The 18,674-nt window shown below is 42.2% G+C and overlaps 1 protein-coding gene and 1 long non-coding RNA gene across 2 annotated transcripts in view; one reads left to right on the top strand and one right to left on the bottom strand.

Moving 5' to 3' along the window:
• Positions 1-8,858, bottom strand: part of LOC126651377 (uncharacterized) — a 35,597-nt gene extending 26,739 nt beyond the window's left edge. The window contains exons 1-2 of the long non-coding RNA XR_007631660.1: positions 1,978-8,858; positions 620-691 (exon numbers count right to left, since the gene is read on the bottom strand). This is a non-coding gene — a long non-coding RNA (uncharacterized LOC126651377). The remainder of the gene's footprint in view (positions 1-619; positions 692-1,977) is intronic.
• Positions 8,859-10,604: 1,746 nt separating this feature from the next.
• SLC24A4 (solute carrier family 24 member 4) overlaps positions 10,605-18,674 on the top strand; it is a 94,264-nt gene continuing 86,194 nt past the window's right edge. The window contains exons 1-2 of the mRNA XM_050337279.1: positions 10,605-11,110; positions 13,526-13,633. Of these exons, the coding sequence (XP_050193236.1) occupies positions 10,954-11,110; positions 13,526-13,633 (265 nt within the window). The 5' untranslated portion in view covers positions 10,605-10,953. The remainder of the gene's footprint in view (positions 11,111-13,525; positions 13,634-18,674) is intronic.

The following is an 18,674-nucleotide window of genomic DNA, read 5'->3' as shown; positions in this document are numbered from 1 at the left end:
AGGGAGAAAAACAAATTGCACAAAACACAGCCCAACTCTCTTCCTTTGCACAGCCAATGCCAACAGCATAACCAATTCTGTGAGACTCTATCAGTCACAAGGCTAAAATGCAACTTTTTTAAATGATTGTGAAATGGACAACAGATCAGTTTTCTCCAGATTATTTAGCCATACTGTTATGCTTTATTTTGTGTGCATATGTGCATAGGAAGAATTGCATAAATTATCTTTTCTCAAAAGCTGTAGAGTGAATATATTTTATGATGACCATTACAACCTGTCTGATGCCCTGATGCTCTGCCATCCAGTTGTGAATTGACCTGGTTGTTTGCTCTCAAGACAGCTGGGTATGGGTAGGATCTGCTACTCAGGATTTGCTGGTAGCAAGGTCTTGCCTGTGTTCCAAGCCTCAGTAGACCACTCCCCTCATGCTCCCCTTACAATTTACTGAGGTTGTGGGCTATGTGGATATCTCATTTACCATCTGACCCTCTGTGTAATCCTCCAGCAGGAAGGCACTCCCAGCAGTGCATGGTTAAATCACTATTTCAGGCTCATAGGATCTGGCCTGCCCTCCTTCACCTTGAGGTGTTCCTAATGTGCAGTGGCAGCTGTTTACCTGCACAGAGCAAACTTTCAAGTCTCTGAGCAAGAAGCTCCATCAGTAATGCTTCCATCTCCTTGTGGATCCCTGTGAAGAAGAAAACCATTGTTTCAAAGAGAAAGACTTTGGAGAAACTGTCAATCAGTATAAGCTCAGTTGGTCCCAAGGGCAACCTTTAGAGCAAGTTCTGGGCACCCTTCCAGGGAGGGCAGCTGTGGACACTGGAGGCCACCCAGGGCAACAATGGGCAAGTGTTCAGTGTGCAAGTCAAACCAGAGCTGTCAATTTGCTAGAGGTGTATCCCACTCCGCAGTCTACAACTATAATTTTTTTTAGTGGCCACTGATAATAGGAATGACTCTTCTTTTAATAATCGAGATAATTTTCGATGCTAGGGAGAAGTTTTAGACATCTCCCAGGACATTTCCTTTGCCCACATGTGAAAGTACGATGGTTTTAAACATGATCTGAAGGGCTGCGAAGAGCAAATAAACCCCAAATCCCTAATGCTCTGTTTCTGAATCTGTTCTGAACAGAACATTTGCTGTGGAATATTTAAACATTGTAAGTGTTTCTGTGGTCAATTTGCCGATGCCTGAAGTGAATATGATATTCATTACAGAGGTTTATTGGAGCTTTTCTTGCCCAGAACATAGCTGAAACATTGGATTTTCCTTTGTTACCTCCATACAGACAACACATAATTCAGTAAAGCTAAGGCTGAGTAAAGTTGCAGGAAAATGTTTTATGATGTGAGCACAGGCAAAAGCCATGAGTTATTCCTTCCCATGTTTGAGAGAGGTAATTATGGTATTGCAGGATATATAGTGACAGATGGACAAAGGTATGCTTTTATATTTATCCACAAGTATAATTTAATACCCACTTCTGAGCAGAATGCTCTGTGTATTCATTTGCATAATTGGAAGGGGCTTGCCATATCTAGCTGCATTTTTACCTCCAGTAATGCTAATCTTCTTTTTCCCATAGTCTGATTAAATTTTGCAAGTATCTTGGATTACAACTCTTCAACATTCATAGCTCACTGCTATCAGTAGGGATTGATTTGTTTGAGGAAGCTGCTGTTGCTGACCCTCAACAATACCATTTCAGTTGCCTGACCTTGCTGATAAGAAACTCCTGTGTGGTCATCTCCAAAGACTGGTGTTATCTCCTGTGTCAGAAAGGACTTTAGCTACTGAAAAGTTTGCACAGAGAAGTTTTATTTTCTTGTCCCAGGGAAAAAGGTGTCCTCTTGTCACTTATAAGCAATAAGTACAAACAGATACTCAACAACAGCTCAATTAATTATCCATTTTTTAATTTCAAGTTACCCCAAAGCATGTCTCTGGATTTACTGATAGATGACTTACTTTTATGTTTAGCTGCCTCCTCACTCCATTGTTTCCATGGTAACAGCTCTGAAACATTGCTTCTTTCTGAGGAGATGAAATGTAAAGTGGCTGGAATATTTGAGTGTTTAAATATTTAAATGAAAACAACAGAAAAATGGTGGAGTGAGTCAGACATGACAGGTAGGTGACACCCACAATAGCTGCTATTAAATTGGACTATGGGGTAGTGCCACCTTTGCTGTTCTCCTACTACAGGCTGAAAAGAGCAGCCAGCTGAGCGGACCTGTGCTGAACCCAGGCTGCCCTGATGCTAAGAGGCAGCTGAGCACACTTATGACCAAAGCTAGCTGAAAGAGCCTGCTGCTACCCCTGCAAGGAGTTAGGAATAGCATAGAAGTTAATTTGCAGGAGTGCTATATTTGTTATTTGCCAGTGATAAATATTTCTTGTTAAAATTGGCAATCACTACAAATTTTTCTGGTATTTTTCTGTGAAGTCTGTTAAGAAGTTAACATGGAAATACTGTAAAAAGTAATCCTGCCAACGCTTGAAAACACATCAGTATTTGATTTGAACGTGCCTTTTCATTAATGGTAATGAACAGGAGTTATCTGGGTTTAGAGGAGGCCGTGCTACAGGCGTGGACATTTTTGTAGACATAAAGGGAGCTTTTATAGAGGATAATCTTCTTAAAGTACTGCAGCTACAGTGATGTCTCCCTCCTGCTACACCAACCCCTTTCAAATTCGCAGTACAAGACGATCTTCCAAGTGGATGGATGTAGTGGTGCTCATTTCCCCAGATGAGGTTGTTTCACTCACTCTCCTGATCCACTTTGATTAAGGTTCCCTTTGTCTGCTCCCACAGATGACTGTGCCTGGCCTGCTTGCTTAGAACCATCTCCTGTTCTTGTGTACCAACCAAAGCTCTCCCTTCCTTCTCTTAAATGCCTGCTTAGACAAATACCTTTCCCCTGACTGTTCTGAACCTGGACTCTGAACCAGTCTTCTCTGTTCTCCTCTCTCTTGTCTGAACATAATGGGGAGTAAATTAACCCTCCTTTCTTATCTTTTCCACAGGAAACAACGTGAAATATCAATGAAATAAATGCTCTGAACTCCTCATACAAAACACTCCATTGAGCACTATTCCCACTCACTTGATTCCTCTGATTGCCATTCCATCTCGACTATCATTTTACGATATTTTATACACTGAATTTATCTTCCCTGGGCACGGTTATTTTCTTCCTACTGTCTATAAAAGAACCTGATTTCTACTAACTTTACAGAAGTAAATGGTAAGAAGATTCTTCCCTTCTCTGATTGACAGTTATGACAGTTCCTCTTAGCTTTAACATAATAGATTTTCAATAGAATAAACTTTTGTTTTTGAAAGTCTGTGGTCAGATGAGGGGAAAAATTCCCAGAACTCCCCAAGTTATGCTCACTAACAGTGTTAAAAAAAGATGCCAGCCAAAGTAGGAGGTGTAAATTTTCTTAACGTTATTCACCATCATTTTATTTTAAAAGCTTTGATAGGCAGTCAAACAGCAATTTCAGTATAAAAATGGATATTAAGTTTCAGAGCAAGCCCACTCAAGATTAGGGAGAGTTGAAGTTGCCTTAGGAAGAGGGAATGAACAGGATGACCTTTCCAGGTTCCTTCAAGCATATGTTTTACAAGTATCTGAATAAAGACAGGTCTTACCTTTTCAATATTGTTGTTTCATGGACATCAGTTACCAGGACATACACTCCTTCACTTGCTTATATAGTGTTTGGAGTCTGCAGTTGTTTTTTTTCCCCAATCACTAAGGATGAATACTCACTCTTCTCTTCCTAATCTAATGAGGAAAAGGAGCTACCCTGTTGAATCTCTCCCAGCTACCCCAACAGGGCTTTCACTGAACCTCTTCAGCCTTCATGCTTTCAAGCACTGACATCATCTGAGGCTTTTTTTGTGTGAGAATTCTCCACAGCTTCCTCCTGTGTATTCATAAGATCACAGCAGCCTGTGGTTTGGGCTAGCAACACATAGCTGTTGAAAATTTTTCTCACTGTAATGAATCAATTTTTGCTTAGTTAATGATCCTTCTCATTCTGAGGGACTAGCAAAGGCTTTTGGAAACAGATCCCAGCAGGTATGAAAGCTGAACAAAAGTGTGGTTGATTGAGGTGTGTGAAGATGTCTCCTCAGTAGCTGTTTTGAATTTCACTTATTTCACAGACATACAAGAACTTTCCAAAAGAAAACAAATGGAGAACATTTTATGGAACTGAATTTAGTTTCTTTACCTGGGAGAGGAATGAAATTATGGACAGCAAACAAATGTGTTGTATAGTGATGGAAAAATGCTGCAATTAGCCTGCAGAGCTTTGACCTGCCCCTATCCCTTGTGTTTAGCATGATGGCAGCTAACCTTGCTTCTTACAGTTATAGGTAAGCACAGTCAAATTTCCCAAATCCTCTGGGAATAGGGAATCAACAGTAAGCTCGAACTCCCGTGTTTGAAGAGATTTGAAGAAGAGGAAGGAATTCTGTTTACAGAGAGAAGAACAAATGAAAAATTTGCACTGGGTCTAGAAGATCAAGAGGTGAGGGACAAAGTCATGTGTAGCAAAGAGAGGGAAAGCATATGGGAAGCAGAGAAATAGGCAATGATTCTCTATTACTCTGCTCTCAGAGTGCGAGTAATAGAGAGCAGAGTAATAGAGAATCACTGGCAAAATGAAAACACAGTAAAATCAATGACACTGGGATTCAGTGGAGACAGCAAACTTGAGAAACTGAGAAAGAAAGAATGGTATGTGTGTAGGGGAGGATATGCCATGTAACAGTCCTTGCAAGTTAACCCCCATTTCAGTATGGCTTTATGCATGTGCATGAGTTCTTCAAATCTGGCAAGCATTTAATCAGATGCCTATATCCTTGAGAAACCTAGTGGGTGTTCAACACAGATGCTGTGATGAATTTGGAGGGCTTAGACCATACTGATTTAAGGGGGCAAATATTGAGGTTTTTCTAACAAACTCCCTTTTTTAGGTAGATGTTGACTGAAACCTTATGGGCAGAAGAACATATTGAATACTACTAATGTGCATCATGTCTCCTCATTCTGTCCTGCAACAAGACATTTTGGCAGACTTAGAGAAATAAATAGGGCCAATGTACCTGAACTAAAATGTATTAACAGCACACATGGGACATAAGGAGCCACCTGACCTTATTTTCTTATAGCTTAAAGGAGATCACATCAAGTGTCTACATCTGGTTGGTACCTTTTATTCTTACTGTATGGCAGAAAGATTATAGTCATCAGCTTGACCTCCTTCCTGGGCTTATGTGAGGTTGTTTATGGCATGTAGGATATGATGAATTCCTGCTTGTAGCATCTCTACATACTGTGGGAGAATCCCATTATTTTTGGTTGACTACTGATGAACTCCCAAGTAAGGGCGTGGCTCTTAGCTAAGCATTGAATGTAGGGTGTAATCACAAAAGCTCGTCAGAAAAACAAAGTAGCATTACTCAAGATTATTAAAGAGAAATCAGCAGCAGGAAGACTGCAAGATACAAAACACAAGGGAGGAATTGGGTAAGGTAAAGAGAAATGTGGTTCCATATTACAGTGTAAGACTGCCTTCTTCTTCATAGCATTTTAATTTTGGTTCATGGTTGAATTAGTTGCAGCCTTGGAAGCAAAACAAAGGCCTGAGTTAAATTGCAGAAATAACTCTGTATTAAGGCAAAGTTTTGCCTTTGAAGCATGCAAAAGTCTAATATGATAATACAACTCACAACTGTCCACTAGAACTCAAAAATGAATGGGAGATAAAAATCTGACAATTCAATGTCTATTGGGGATCTTAACACAAGGATGATCCTAGGTACTACAGTTGGAGCTTCTCTGTAAATACAGTGGTCCCAGTTCAGGATTTACCCATTACAGAGACTCTGGTCAAACCCTCAGTGCCGATGCCAACACTGGATCTGTTTTCTAAATTTCAAGTATGGTTCAGCAAAGCACTTTTCATCAGCTCCTGAAGAATCATGTGGGTATATATACACACCTAAGGAGGTATGGTGGCCTGAATTACCGTTCAACATTTAAATATTGACGTACTAATATTTGCTTTCTGCAAGCTTATATTGTTAAGTCATATTTGTGTGTCCTCCTTTCCCAGGGACCTAAATAAGCACAGGATTGCTCCTTCCTTGATAGCCAGGTGATTATGGACAGCACTGAGCTGAGGTTGTCTCCATGACTCCCTCATATAAACCACCTGGACAAAATAGCAAAGGACAATAGCTTTCCTCTCAGTAGAATTTGAATGGCTTATGGGATATCTTCTGATCTTTTTTAAGAGAACATTGTTGGCTTTTCTTTGATATTAACATTTGATCGCGTGGACAGGACAGGGGGATTGATACATGGATGCTGTTTATATCAGTTAGAAAAGCTGGAGTTAAACAGGCTCCTAGGGCTGGTTGGGTGCTTGTCACAAACAATCATCTCCTAATCATCCAGGCTTCTCAGATGATGCACTCTCAGCTCTTCTGTGCTGGAACAGTCTTCATGGACAACTTACAGGGCCCCAGTTTCTAGTTGCATGGCTGTGCTGCTGCTTTTTCCACTCCCTTTAGGAGGTGCCATAGAGAATTAATCCAAGCATACTTCTCCTTCCACCCTCAGCAGCATCAATATTTTCTTCTCAGATGAGCTGCTTTCATGGATCTCCTGTGAGACGTTCCCTAATTCAAAGCCTTTGGCTGTTACTCAGTTCAAGATACTAATTGTGCTTGAGATGAAAAACAAGCAAATTTGGCAGTGCAAGATGAAACTAGCATTAATATATGCTTCTAGTGAGACATTTTGGCGTAGAATATACACAGAAGTGAAATGATCACAATGATAAGCACAGTAACAAGAAAGAATTGTTTCTTGCATCTGGCTTAAAGACAAGTGCTATTTAATATTTTCTTCCTCTACAGTTTGTTTTGATGATATTTCCCAAATACCTTTAATTTTCAAAATGTGATTCTTTCAGAATTCCTAGACCTGATCTGGAAAACATTTTGTTGTTACTATAATGGAAACAGAACATCAAGGGTATCACCATTCCAGTCACTGTGAAGGCACCACTCAGAAAACCATGTGTGTCTCATTCTTTCTTTCTTTCTTTTTTTTTTTTCTTGAGACTATTAATGGAAGACCACATTGAATTTATATACAGATCTTCTGGTTGCAGTAAGAGATAGCAATAATTTAAGATTTAAAAAATGAATGTAAAATTATGTAATGCCACCTTAGGCAGAAAGCATCTGCCTCTTTTTTGCCCCCATCACTGGATCACTATACTCTCACATGCAGCATGGATGTCTCAAATAAGATGAAAAGGTTGGGACACGATTGCAGTAACAACCTCCACGTGAATGGCTCGAATGTACTCAAACAGACCCTCGAGGTGCAGGTCCTGACTACTGATGGGGAGAGGTAACTGGAGCTGAGTTCTGCAGCACACCACATCCTACACGAAGCGTTCCCAGACACATTTCACAAAAACAACCCACCAAAATAAAAATTATTTGGAACTCTGTTCCGAAAGCTTAGTATTCAAGAACAATTTTGAGGCTGCCCTGTGATCACCAGACTGATTAAAAATGCTAATCAGAAGCTTGTATGATTAGGAGATTAGTACTGTCTGAACTTTGATCTGCCTCATTTGTGTACACAGGAGAGGGAGCGACACACACCATCATGGGTAGCAGATTTCTTCTGTGTGAGGGAGTCACAAGAGATCTCTTCACGTTTTTGGGTTTTGTTTCTTGCTTTCAGTTGCTCACAGGGAAGGCCTCAGGGTTTCTATAGTCACTAACTGTTACCTTTAAAACAGACAACTTTTTAACAGCCAGAAAAAGGGAAAAAAATGTGTCTGAAAAAGGCAATATTATAATTGCATTCCTGTTACTAACCATGTGGTTTGGTTTGATCCATGTGATGTTCATAGGATCCGACAGAATTAATGAAAATCCCTCACATGTGAAACTCAGGATTTCTAACAATGGTTTCACTTCCATGGTCTTTGTGTAAACATCCCATAGATGCACATATGGAATACCTGTGAATCACGGCCTCACCTCCAGACCCAAATTTACCTCAATTCTAACACACTTTCATTGCATGTCTTAATATCACTAACTCTTCAGATCAGGAGTGCCATGGCTTTGAAAATGTCATCAGGGTAGAGAGTAAGTAAGAGAATAAACATGGTAAATATAAAAATCACAAGCAATCTCCATGAGCTGCAGGAAGAGACCCAACCATCAGGACAACTTCTCTGAAGCCATGGCTTTTATCAGTGAAGAATGGTCAGGCATTGGAACAAGCTACTGGGAATTGCTGGAATCACCATGTCTGGAAGTGTTCAAAAATATGTAGATGTGGCACATGGGAACATGGTTTAGTGGTGAATGTGTCAGTACTGGGTTAATGGTTGGACTCAATGATCCTACAAATATTTTCCAACCTTAAAAATTCCATGATTCTAAGAAGATTATAAACTTACAGCAAGTGAATACTGAAAAAAACAACAAATCTCTGCAATACCCTCCAGTGTCACCATCCTTCTATTGCTAGACAAAATCTTCATACAGAAAACTACAGTCTTATTAAAGCTCTTACTAAACACAGAAGAAGAGAATGGCAGACTGGTGTTCACATTACCACTTTGGATGGAAGAAGAGGCTTTAGTCCCAGAAAAGAGGTGATGGAAAGCCATGTGAAGAATTGTCTTTCAGGTATTATGACAGCTGACAGGGTATGAAGTGGCATCTCTACTGACATGGCCAACCAACACCTTCACTGGAGCTCGAAGGTCTTCAGTGAAAAAAAAACCCAGTCCACTGTAAAGGACAGTGCTGATCTAAAGCCTTTCATTTGCCTTTATCCAGACTCCAATGCCTTTGTGTCTAACTAGCCCGCAAGTTTTTTGGTCAGGGATGGCTTTCACCATTCTCGGTTCAGAACAGATAGAATCTGGGTTCAGCTGTGAGATTTCCTATAAGGTCATGGAGAGAAAGAGACATAATCGGACTTGTAATCTTCTCTATTACCTTCTTTGTAGTAGGCAAGAGCTTTCAGAGTTATTTTTCCTATCTCAGCAGCTATAAAGGGAATGGAAGAGAGGAGACTGGAGTATGTCTCAACGTCATTCTTCTAACATGCAGCTGTTTTCCTGCTTTAATGTAAATCAGAAAGTCAAAAGCCCATCAGAGCCTAGGTGCCCAGGGAGCATGAACAGTTCAGACACACAAGTTTCCTTAGCTATGTGCATGCAAGCAACAAGGTTAACACAACTGCTTCTCTTTGGTTCCCCAGCTAGAGTAATGCCTTTTGCACTTGAGACAACTGGCAGTGTTCAGCATGAATCTAAGAGCAATTTCACATGCAGTGTGTACCACAGCATCCTGAGCACTGTGCTGCTGAATCTCACTACAGTGGATAGAATTCACAAGCAAAATTAAAAAACACATTAGAACAATGATGGGAAAGCAGAGCATTGGTGATATTTAATTTGTGATTATTTGTTTTAGTAGGCAGGATATCTGTATTGTAATTATGACACCATTAGAAACAATGCCAGATAGGAAGCATTGTATGCTCTCAAGCACATGGACAAAGATCCAGAGGGAATCACCTGAAAGGCCTCCTGTTGTAAACCAAATGCTGTATGGAAAAGAAGATCAGATGAGTTAATCCCGTTTTGCCTACATGCGCTTCCTCACACGCACAGTATTTCTGGGAGGACTACATGAACTGATGCCTGTGCTGTAGGAGGAAGTTCCCAGAACTGCTCTCGTTGGCTAACAGTAACCACTTAATTAATGTAAACATCAAATTTTAGTTAAAAAAAGAAGCAAAATCCGCTGTGGCACAGTCTGGAACTAAGCAGCGTTGCACAAAATGGGTCAGTAATTTGTCGTCCTGAACACCACACGTTCGTTGCAGTGCAAACTGCTTGCAGAAGCATCATTTTCCCCATGGAAATCCATCTTGAAACGCATCTCCTGGAGGCAGCTGGAAGAACCCCGAGCCATCAGTGCCCGACGCCCCTCTCACCGCGGCACTCTGGCGCTCCCCTTCCAGCCCTGCTGCCCTCCGACCCGCTCCAGCGGCCGCCCTCGCAACCCAGGCGACCCCATCCCTGCCCCGGATCCCGGTCCGCATCCCGGCTCCGCGGCACCTGCCGCTGCCCGCTCCCCTCCGCGCACCGATGGCCCCGCCAACCGCGGCACCGGGAGCGGGTCATCCCTGTCCCGTGCAGGGGAAAGGATTCATTTCGCCAGTTATTCGTTCCCCCCCGCCCCGCGGTGGGGGAGGGCACACGCGCGTTGCCATGGGTGCCAGAGGAGCACCCAGAAAGTTGCGGGAGAGGGGCGGGGAGAAAGGGCTGGGCCGCCCGCCGGGGCTGAGTGGCCACTCGGCGCCGCGCTGAGAGCCCGCGGGCGGCTGTGACGCCCACCTGCCGCCCACGGCTGGCGGCGGGGAGGGAGGGAGGGAGGACAGGGATAAACTTCAAACTTGGCCGGGCGGGCGGGCAGGGAGCAGCCTGGATGTGTCCATCGTTCCTCGGTGCTGACTCGCAGCCCTCGGCGCGCTGTGGGGCGGGCGCTGCCCGAGGAGCTTGGGGCGCCGCCGCGCCGCTTCCTCCGCCGCCGGCCATGGTGCGTGTGGGGCTCGGGGCTCAGCCCGGCCCCTGAGCGCGACGCCTCCCCCCGCCCCGCTCCGGGGCTGCCGCCGCTTCCCCGCGCCCCCGCCCGCCGCCACCTGCCTCTCCGCCGCGCCGCTGCCGACCTGAGGCCCTGGGCATCGCCTTTTCTCTGCGCTGCAGCCCGCCCGCTATGGAGCCGCCCGCGGGAAGCTGCCGGGAGTGAGCCCTGCTTTTCCCATCGACCCCGCTGGCCGCCCCCTCGGCGCCCGCGCTCGCTCCGATGGAGCCGGAGGAGACGCCGCTCGCCTCCCCCAAGACCATGATGCTTATGCTGAGGAAAGTTCGCAAGAGGCGGGAGATGCTGCTGCAGCAGCTGGGCTTCATCTGCGCCATCCTCTTCTTCGCCTGGTGCATGTCCAGCCTGCTCTCCAGAGCGGGTGAGTGGCGGTGACGGCGGGACCGGCGGACCCCGGCAGGGCCGGGCGGGCGGCTGGGGCGGCCCGGGGGCTGCTGCCGCCTCAGGAGCAGCCGGGGTTTGGCGGGGTCAAGCGGCGGCGGCTATTCCCGTTTTGAGTTTCCCAGTGGAAATGCCCCGGCGGGCGGGGGAGCAGCGCGGGTTCCGCGGGAGAAACCCCTGTGCCGGGCGGATGCGTGGGGTGATGCGGATGTCCCGGGGAGAGGAGGCAGCTGCGCCGCTGGCACCTGGGGGTCCAGGGCTCCCTGACCCCGAGTCCGCCGTTCCTCTCGGGCCAGGGACCGAAGGGGCATCACGGGGCAGCTGCGTGCCTGGGAACGGCCCTGGAGGAGTTCCCCCCTGCTGCTGCATCAGAGTTGAGTTCTCTCCAGCGGCTTGTGGTCCCCGTTGCAACTTCGGGCCACCTTTCATTTTGTCCTGAGGTTGTAAACCTCCATCAGCTACAACCGCTGCTTTTCTCAATCTCACACATGCACGTAACATCTTGCCCCCTCATTACAATATGAATTTGATAGAAAAATCTGCATTTTAGCCAAGGAACAGTGTTAATCTCATGTTTTGTAGAGAGAGTATTATAGAGAGTCTTGTGCATCCTTTGTGCAGGTGCTGTGTTGGTAAACTGATGCATTTATAATTAACCACATGGTTGGGCTGTAAGTGTGCAGCTTCAGGCCCTCTTCATGCAATATGCTTCACATCCCTCAAATACAAAGTCTAAGGTTGCTGAGGCAGCACTTGGGTCCCTAAGTAAGGGCTGCCAACAGTCTTTGAGGATTTAAGAATAAAAATCAACTAAACCCAAATTTTATGTCCACATTTAGTATAAGAAAATCAGATTTCAGCACAATTAGGATGGGCCACATGCCTAAATTAGAGCTGAAGTTCAAGTGTATGCTTTAGGAAGAAAAATCTGCTGGACCTTGTCATACTTTGTAATGCTCTTGTGCTCAAATTATTGCCTGGGTTGTTTGAACTGTATCTAGGATGGCAGTAAGCCATCCACATAAGAATTCAGCATCTTAGACCATGTTAGCATATTGCTCATCTTTAAACTTTCAACTTGTTTTTTAAAGTGTAGATTTAGAGTATACAGTTGATTTCTTTATTTAGAACTGTTTGTCATGCCTATGGGGTTTTTTCTCTTGTACCAGCTATTTATTTTCATAAACTTACTGGTTTGTGAAAACAAATAATGGGGGTATGAATATGTTTGCATATTTAAGGGTTTTTTTTGTTGAAGTTATTGTTTTTCTAGAACTTTTTTAGGTTTACATGAAAAATGTCATGACTAATGAAAGTTTTTAATCTCATGGGTTATCAACTAAATCCCTCATAACCTAATTTTTTATGGTATGCTGCATCAGGTAGTTTTTTTTTTTTAGCTGGCTAATTTATAATACATATTATCCATAAACACTGACCATCTGTTCTCTATGTTTCTTATAATTGTGGCTCAGAATATTTTAGCAAATACTCTAGAAAATCTAACTTCCAGGCTATATTTTTTTTGCAAGAGTTATTGTAACAAAACACAACCGTTACATGATGACTGAATATAAACTTTAAGATCAACCATGAAAAAATTTTTGTTATTATAATACGTTCATTTGAAAAGGATAAGATTGAGGTGGAAGTGATTTAATTAAGAGGTTCTGTTCTTTCTTTGATTATTATAATTGCATACCTTACATTATCACAAGTGCTGCTGTACTCTATTTAGCAGGTTTCATGGAGAATACTTCTGGAATATGAGTTGAGGCAAAAGCTCCATAGACTTCTAAAGAAGTTTGTTTTTCTTTAGACGAGAGTTCACTGTGCAGTTACTTTCCATTTTCTTTGACAAGTTATGAATGGTCTGATATTACCAAATATACCCAACACCGAAAAGTTCAGCGTCTGGACTCAGAATAAACTAAAATGCAACTGGAACATGCCCACATGCATTTTTATCTTTTTCTGAAAGCAGTGATGGAGTTTATGCAAATGCAGATGAAAAAATGGAAGTGCGGTTGTTGCTTATGTCGGCATTGCTGGGCTGGTTTCGTCTATAGGAACTGCTAAGTGTTGGCTTTCACAGGTACAGGCTTCAGCACTTGCTTGCTGCAGAGTATTTTCCTGTTGTGGGTCACAGCCGTTCTGATGACCAGGGAATGTTAACAGCTTGGATACTGCACCTTCATAGCTGGTTACACCCTTTGTAGGTGGGAGCACCCGGCATGCGCCTGTTGGCACGTGCTCCAGTCACATCTCGATTTTGCTGCGCTTATGTTCTGATGGTCTGCCTGTGCTCCTCCCCAGTGGGTGCACGCAGTCCAGTTAGGATGACATAGGAAAAAAACCAGCATCAGTGAGCGTAACTTCTTTGTATTTAATACAGGACGAGAACCAATTGTTGCAGACAGAGGTACCTTATCAGAACTGTGGAGGAATAGAAGGTTGATGGCATCACCTAATGGGACACATGAAGAGAACTGTACAGAGCCAGGTAAGACGGGAAAACTTTGTGATGTTTTGAGATGTATTGGGTAGTGCCATCACGACCAAACTGCAGTGATGTGTAAACATTAGAGTGTTAAACTTAAAAAAACCCCAGGACTGTTCTATGAAGAAATAAGGTTTATAGTGCTATGTAATGACATGATTTTATCTATCAAAGGCAAGAGTTAATGTTCAGATGAAAGAATGTTTTGGGGGTCATTATGAGACTAGTGCTGACAATTTGATTTCTTTAATTTTGTTTCTTTTGATGCTTATTAATTTTGGTCTAGCTGATGCTGAATGTATTACACTAGTTATGAGAGGTGTGCTCTTCTTGAAAGTATGGGTAGCTAAACATACTGTGTTTGAGATGACATCTGAGCACACTAATTTGTGTTCATTACATTATACAGTTAACTGTGCTTAGATAGTTTAATGATAAACTATGTATTCAGAGTAGAAATGTATATTGTGTGAAGGGGGATGATGAGGTAAGTGATATGGAAACCCTGGAATCCATTTTACTTCAGGATATCTATCTTGGCCAGGCAATAAGAATTGATTGAGGACAGGAATAGATGACGCATTTAGTATCAGTATTAGTCCACAATGCTTTCATGTTCCCATCTGTCTTTCCAATGTGTATTTCCTTTCTCTCTCTCCTTGCCTCTCTGTGGTTTACGGTGTGTGGGAGATGAGATATTTTGCCAGCGGCGCTAGCCAAGTTAATTTGAAGTTGAGATTTTTTTTTTAATATGACTCTTTGATCAACTCTTTGATGGCAGTTGAGTCTGTGCCTTCTTGCAAACAGCGACAGCATGAGTTCTGGGATACTGTCAGCCCCAGGCAGTGGGAGAGTTCGGAGCAGTACTCCTGTCCCTCAGTGTTCTTTCCTGCTCCTCTTCTGTTTTCCTCCATATATGTGAATGCATCAATGTAATCATGTCTGAGCACACACTTGGCAGCACACCTGGAGCCAAGGCCACAGGGGACCACAAAATTGTAGAAGCTGGATCAGAAAGATGCCTAGGAGAGTTCTGATAGGGATTTCCATTTGGCAGGAATGAGAACTGTTTTACGATGAGACGATAACACTGCCAAGGGAAGACATTATGATTGTATGTAAATTGGAATGTTGGGAGCAGTGATGACTTCTTCACATGTTTAGAACAAATAGTTCAGCTCCTTCCATTCCTCTAAAATTGCAAGATTAGTGTAAGAGCAGTTGGAATAGATAAATAGAGTTGGGTCATTTTGATTTGCTTTCTGAAATTCAGGTCACTGAGGTACACTTTTCTCTGTAAACACAAGAGCTGGACACAAGGGAGGCCCAAATCTGCTTCATGATGCTGGAGTTCTAAGAAAAATATCACAAGACTTGAATTAAATTAATGATTTTTAGTCACAGTGATGATATTAGCCTCTCTTTTAAAAAGTGTTTCTTATGTTAGAACACAGTTTTACAGATCAAATCTGACAGGATTGCAACTGTAGCATTTTTAATCACTTCCTGTTATTTTGCAGTTATGTACAGCTTATCACTGTGTATCTTCTGCAGCTGAAGGGGGAATTGAGATGCTGCATGAGTGGCTAGATGTAAGATAGATGCAAATAAAGTAAGCATCTGAAAATAGCTGAAGTTGATGTTTGTTGGACAGGAATGGATCCTGTCTATTAGAACAGAATGGACATAAGAACAATTATTTTTATTGCTCAGTAACAAGTTCTGTAGATTTGGCTGGCTTGTTTGTTTTGTGGTGTGGTTTTTTTTTGTGTGTGTTTTGTTTTTTGTTTTTGTTTTTTTTGTTTGTTTTTTTGTGGATTGGTTGGTGTTGGATTGTTTGTTTGTTTGTTTTATCTTTTCATTCTTGTCAGGAAGCCTGGGAATGAGATTTGGCATGTAATGAGAATAAGGTACAATGATCTAAAACCTATCAAAAAAGGAGGAAGTAGCATAGCTCATCTCTATGGGAATGTAGCTTGTAATCACATGATTACAGAGGGAAGTCCCAGGAAAGGTCAAGAGACTTGATGAAGATTGCGTAGAAAATTGGTTAGAGAGTGTGGATTTTCAGTTGGAATATGAATACACTGTTCTCTGTAGGCTCCTTTATGACATGTTCTTATTCTTACCTATGCCATCTTTTGTGTCTGCTTTAAGCACAAGGGGCCCTACAAATGCTTGGGGGTTTGTATGTTATATAGCAGTTTTCTTATGTTCTGTGGATGTTTTCCTATGTATGTTTAGGGTATAAGAACTTCATAGTACCCTGGAAAATACGAGTTGTTGCTGAGAGTCTGTTAATCCTTTGTGCCATTGCAGTGCTCTTGCTGTGCTCTCTTTTTATTAGCTTCCCATATAAGTCTGCAGTTTTACTTCCTTTGTCCCAAAGGCTTTCAACAGAGTTAATTTATTTAGCACTTCACCCCACTTTCTCACTTACGTGTAAATAAAAAAACCAAAACAAATAAATCCCCAATTGTTAGAAATTGCAGCTACAGAAGTTTATAAGACCATGAGATCCCTGCAGTTCATGACAGTCATAACAAAGGCTCACCCTTTGTAATATATCTTGGTATAAAAACTCCATAAGCTTCTAGAGGTAGCGTTAGAAGCTTGTGGAAGCTGCTATCTGCTAGAAGCTCACTTTCCCTACGCTGCCCGAGATAGTCTCATTTACTGAAGTAGATAATTTTGTATTGTGTTTTTCTGGAAGCATGTTTTCCGGGGCCGTTGTATCAGAACAGAAAAAACTTTGAAGTCTTGGCAATGCAGCTTTAAAAAAGAACCCTGAGGCTCTGACAAAGGAAAGAAAATGTATATGTTTATATATAGATATATCCCTGGAGGAGAAAGATTGTTTTTATTATCATAGGACTGATATTTGTGACTGTCTTAAGAGGTACTACACATGTCTTCTGATAGTAACTATTCTGCAATCATAAGGAGTTATAGATAGTTTCTATCCCATAACAGCAACAAGGAGCTGTAGATCAGCTTCAGGAAGGAGTAGGTGCATTTGTGAGCACCAAGCCAGCCTTGGTTCTACTCTGGACTGAGACCAAATCCTCACACATTGAAATGTGTTGTGTAGCATTTTTCCATTAAAGGTCTCTTCTAGCTTTAAACTTCCCCTTTGTTGAAAGCTCCTCTGCCATGATAAGACAGAGGTCTTCTTACTGTTCTGGAGGCTGAAGGATTTATAGATTACATGTAGAAGGCTCTGGATGATAGAAATTTTGTGAGAACCTGGAATTTTGGAATTATGAGTCTTATGCTTATTTGGTGTTGGGTGGCTGCTATGGCTGGATGGCTGCTGTGGGTATTCCTCTTCGAGGGAAACTAAACTACCTTTTCTTTATGGCTCTGGGTAGATTTCTGTGGGAGGAGGAGTTGATCTGACCTCACTTAAAGCAGAGCAGTCAGAAAGGAGGAGTAGTTATCTCTAGCATCTTAACATAACTCGTTGGTTTGCAACCAGTTTTTTGGCCTTACCAAAGCTCTCGCTTCCATCTGCCATCAGCTCACTAGCTTGCAGTGCCATCTGCCCAGCAAGTCTCATTTGTAGCCTCTCTGCTCCCATGGCTTGCCTCATGTTTCAAAACGTTGCCATGACTCCATGTCCTCCAGAACTCCCAGTAACGTTTCCAGAGCACTTGCAAGGTGGGGTGACTGGGTAGAATGATATTTCTCATCATGTAACTCCACTGGGTCACGTCAGGCTGTTACTCAGCTGACCCCGAGTCTTTGCTGTTGGGTACATTTTCAATTAATCCGTGTATATGGTACAGAAAATACTTAAATTTTGTGCTGTGAACTAGAAATATCTGGGAATATATTTCCATTATCTTCTGACATTAGTCAGTAGGAGGCCTTGAAACTAAAAGAGGCAGTGGTGTTTTCTGTCCAGCAGTTTGTCAACCATGGACAGTTCATGAGCTACACTGATTTTAAATGGCTGGCAATTTTGTTCAGGCATGCTCCTCCCATTGTTATCAGTGGGTGAAAATGAATTATGGCTTGGGGGAAAGACAGTGTTAGCAGTGCTCCCTGAGCCACGCTGCCTTTTTAGTTTGGAATTAAAGGGCACATTGCAGCAATGTTTTCTATTCGTGCAGTGACGGAGAAAGCATCAGTCCTCTACAGTGAAATAAAATGTGTTTCTCATTAGCATGTGTATAAATTAGTTCTGAGTCAGGATCAAAAGTCATTAAGTCTGTGTATATTTTACACTCTTCGTTATAACCTTGGGGACTCATGTAAGATGTGATGCATTGTAGAGAAACCATAGAAGTCTTAGACAGTTTTGTTAGTGTACCACAGAAAGGACAAGAGCCTCTTATTTTTTCTACAAAAGTTGATGATGTCTAAAAAAGGACTGACTCTTCAAAGTAGTTTTCCAAACGGATAGAGAAAGTTATTTCTTGTACACTTGTAGTAAAGACATTGTAGGAACCATCAATTTCCATCAGTTCTATTTAACAAACGCAGTGTTAATTTAAATACATAACTCTCAACATGCTGGATTGATGTATCCTTTTTCTTTCTTAATGCTTGTAGACACTTTAATGTATAAGATCATAAACTTAGTGTAATAAATTCTGGTGGAATATGTAATTTTGTACTGATGTAAATTCTCTTTAAACAATTTGATAATATGTATTTCTTTTAAACAATGTGCTCATGATCTTCCCTAGATCAATCTTCCAATTTGTAGCAGAGATAAATGCCTTAAACCTCTGTTTTTAAGGAGGTGGTATTAATAATTTCACTGTAAACCTTTGTTTCATGAACAGCCTAAATTATTAGGCTCAGCATGACCTGCAGATTCTCTTAGTATGCATTCATACAATACCTAGCACAGAAAGACTATGCTCTCATTGTGGTAATACAGGCAATTACTGCGTTGTGTTATTTGCAAATATTCCCCACTCGCCTATTAGTCAGACTTGCTGTCTGCCTTGATGCATAGAAAATGTGCAACTGTTGTGGTGTGATAGAATTACTGAGGGTACGTATATGTGGATTTAAAATGTTTTGTTACTCC

This window comes from Myiozetetes cayanensis, unplaced genomic scaffold (assembly GCF_022539395.1).
Source record: "Myiozetetes cayanensis isolate MyiCay16 unplaced genomic scaffold, myiCay2020 scf6-25, whole genome shotgun sequence".
In the NCBI taxonomy this organism is placed as follows: Eukaryota; Metazoa; Chordata; class Aves; order Passeriformes; family Tyrannidae; genus Myiozetetes; species Myiozetetes cayanensis.
This window is presented reverse-complemented; position numbering and strand designations above follow the sequence as displayed.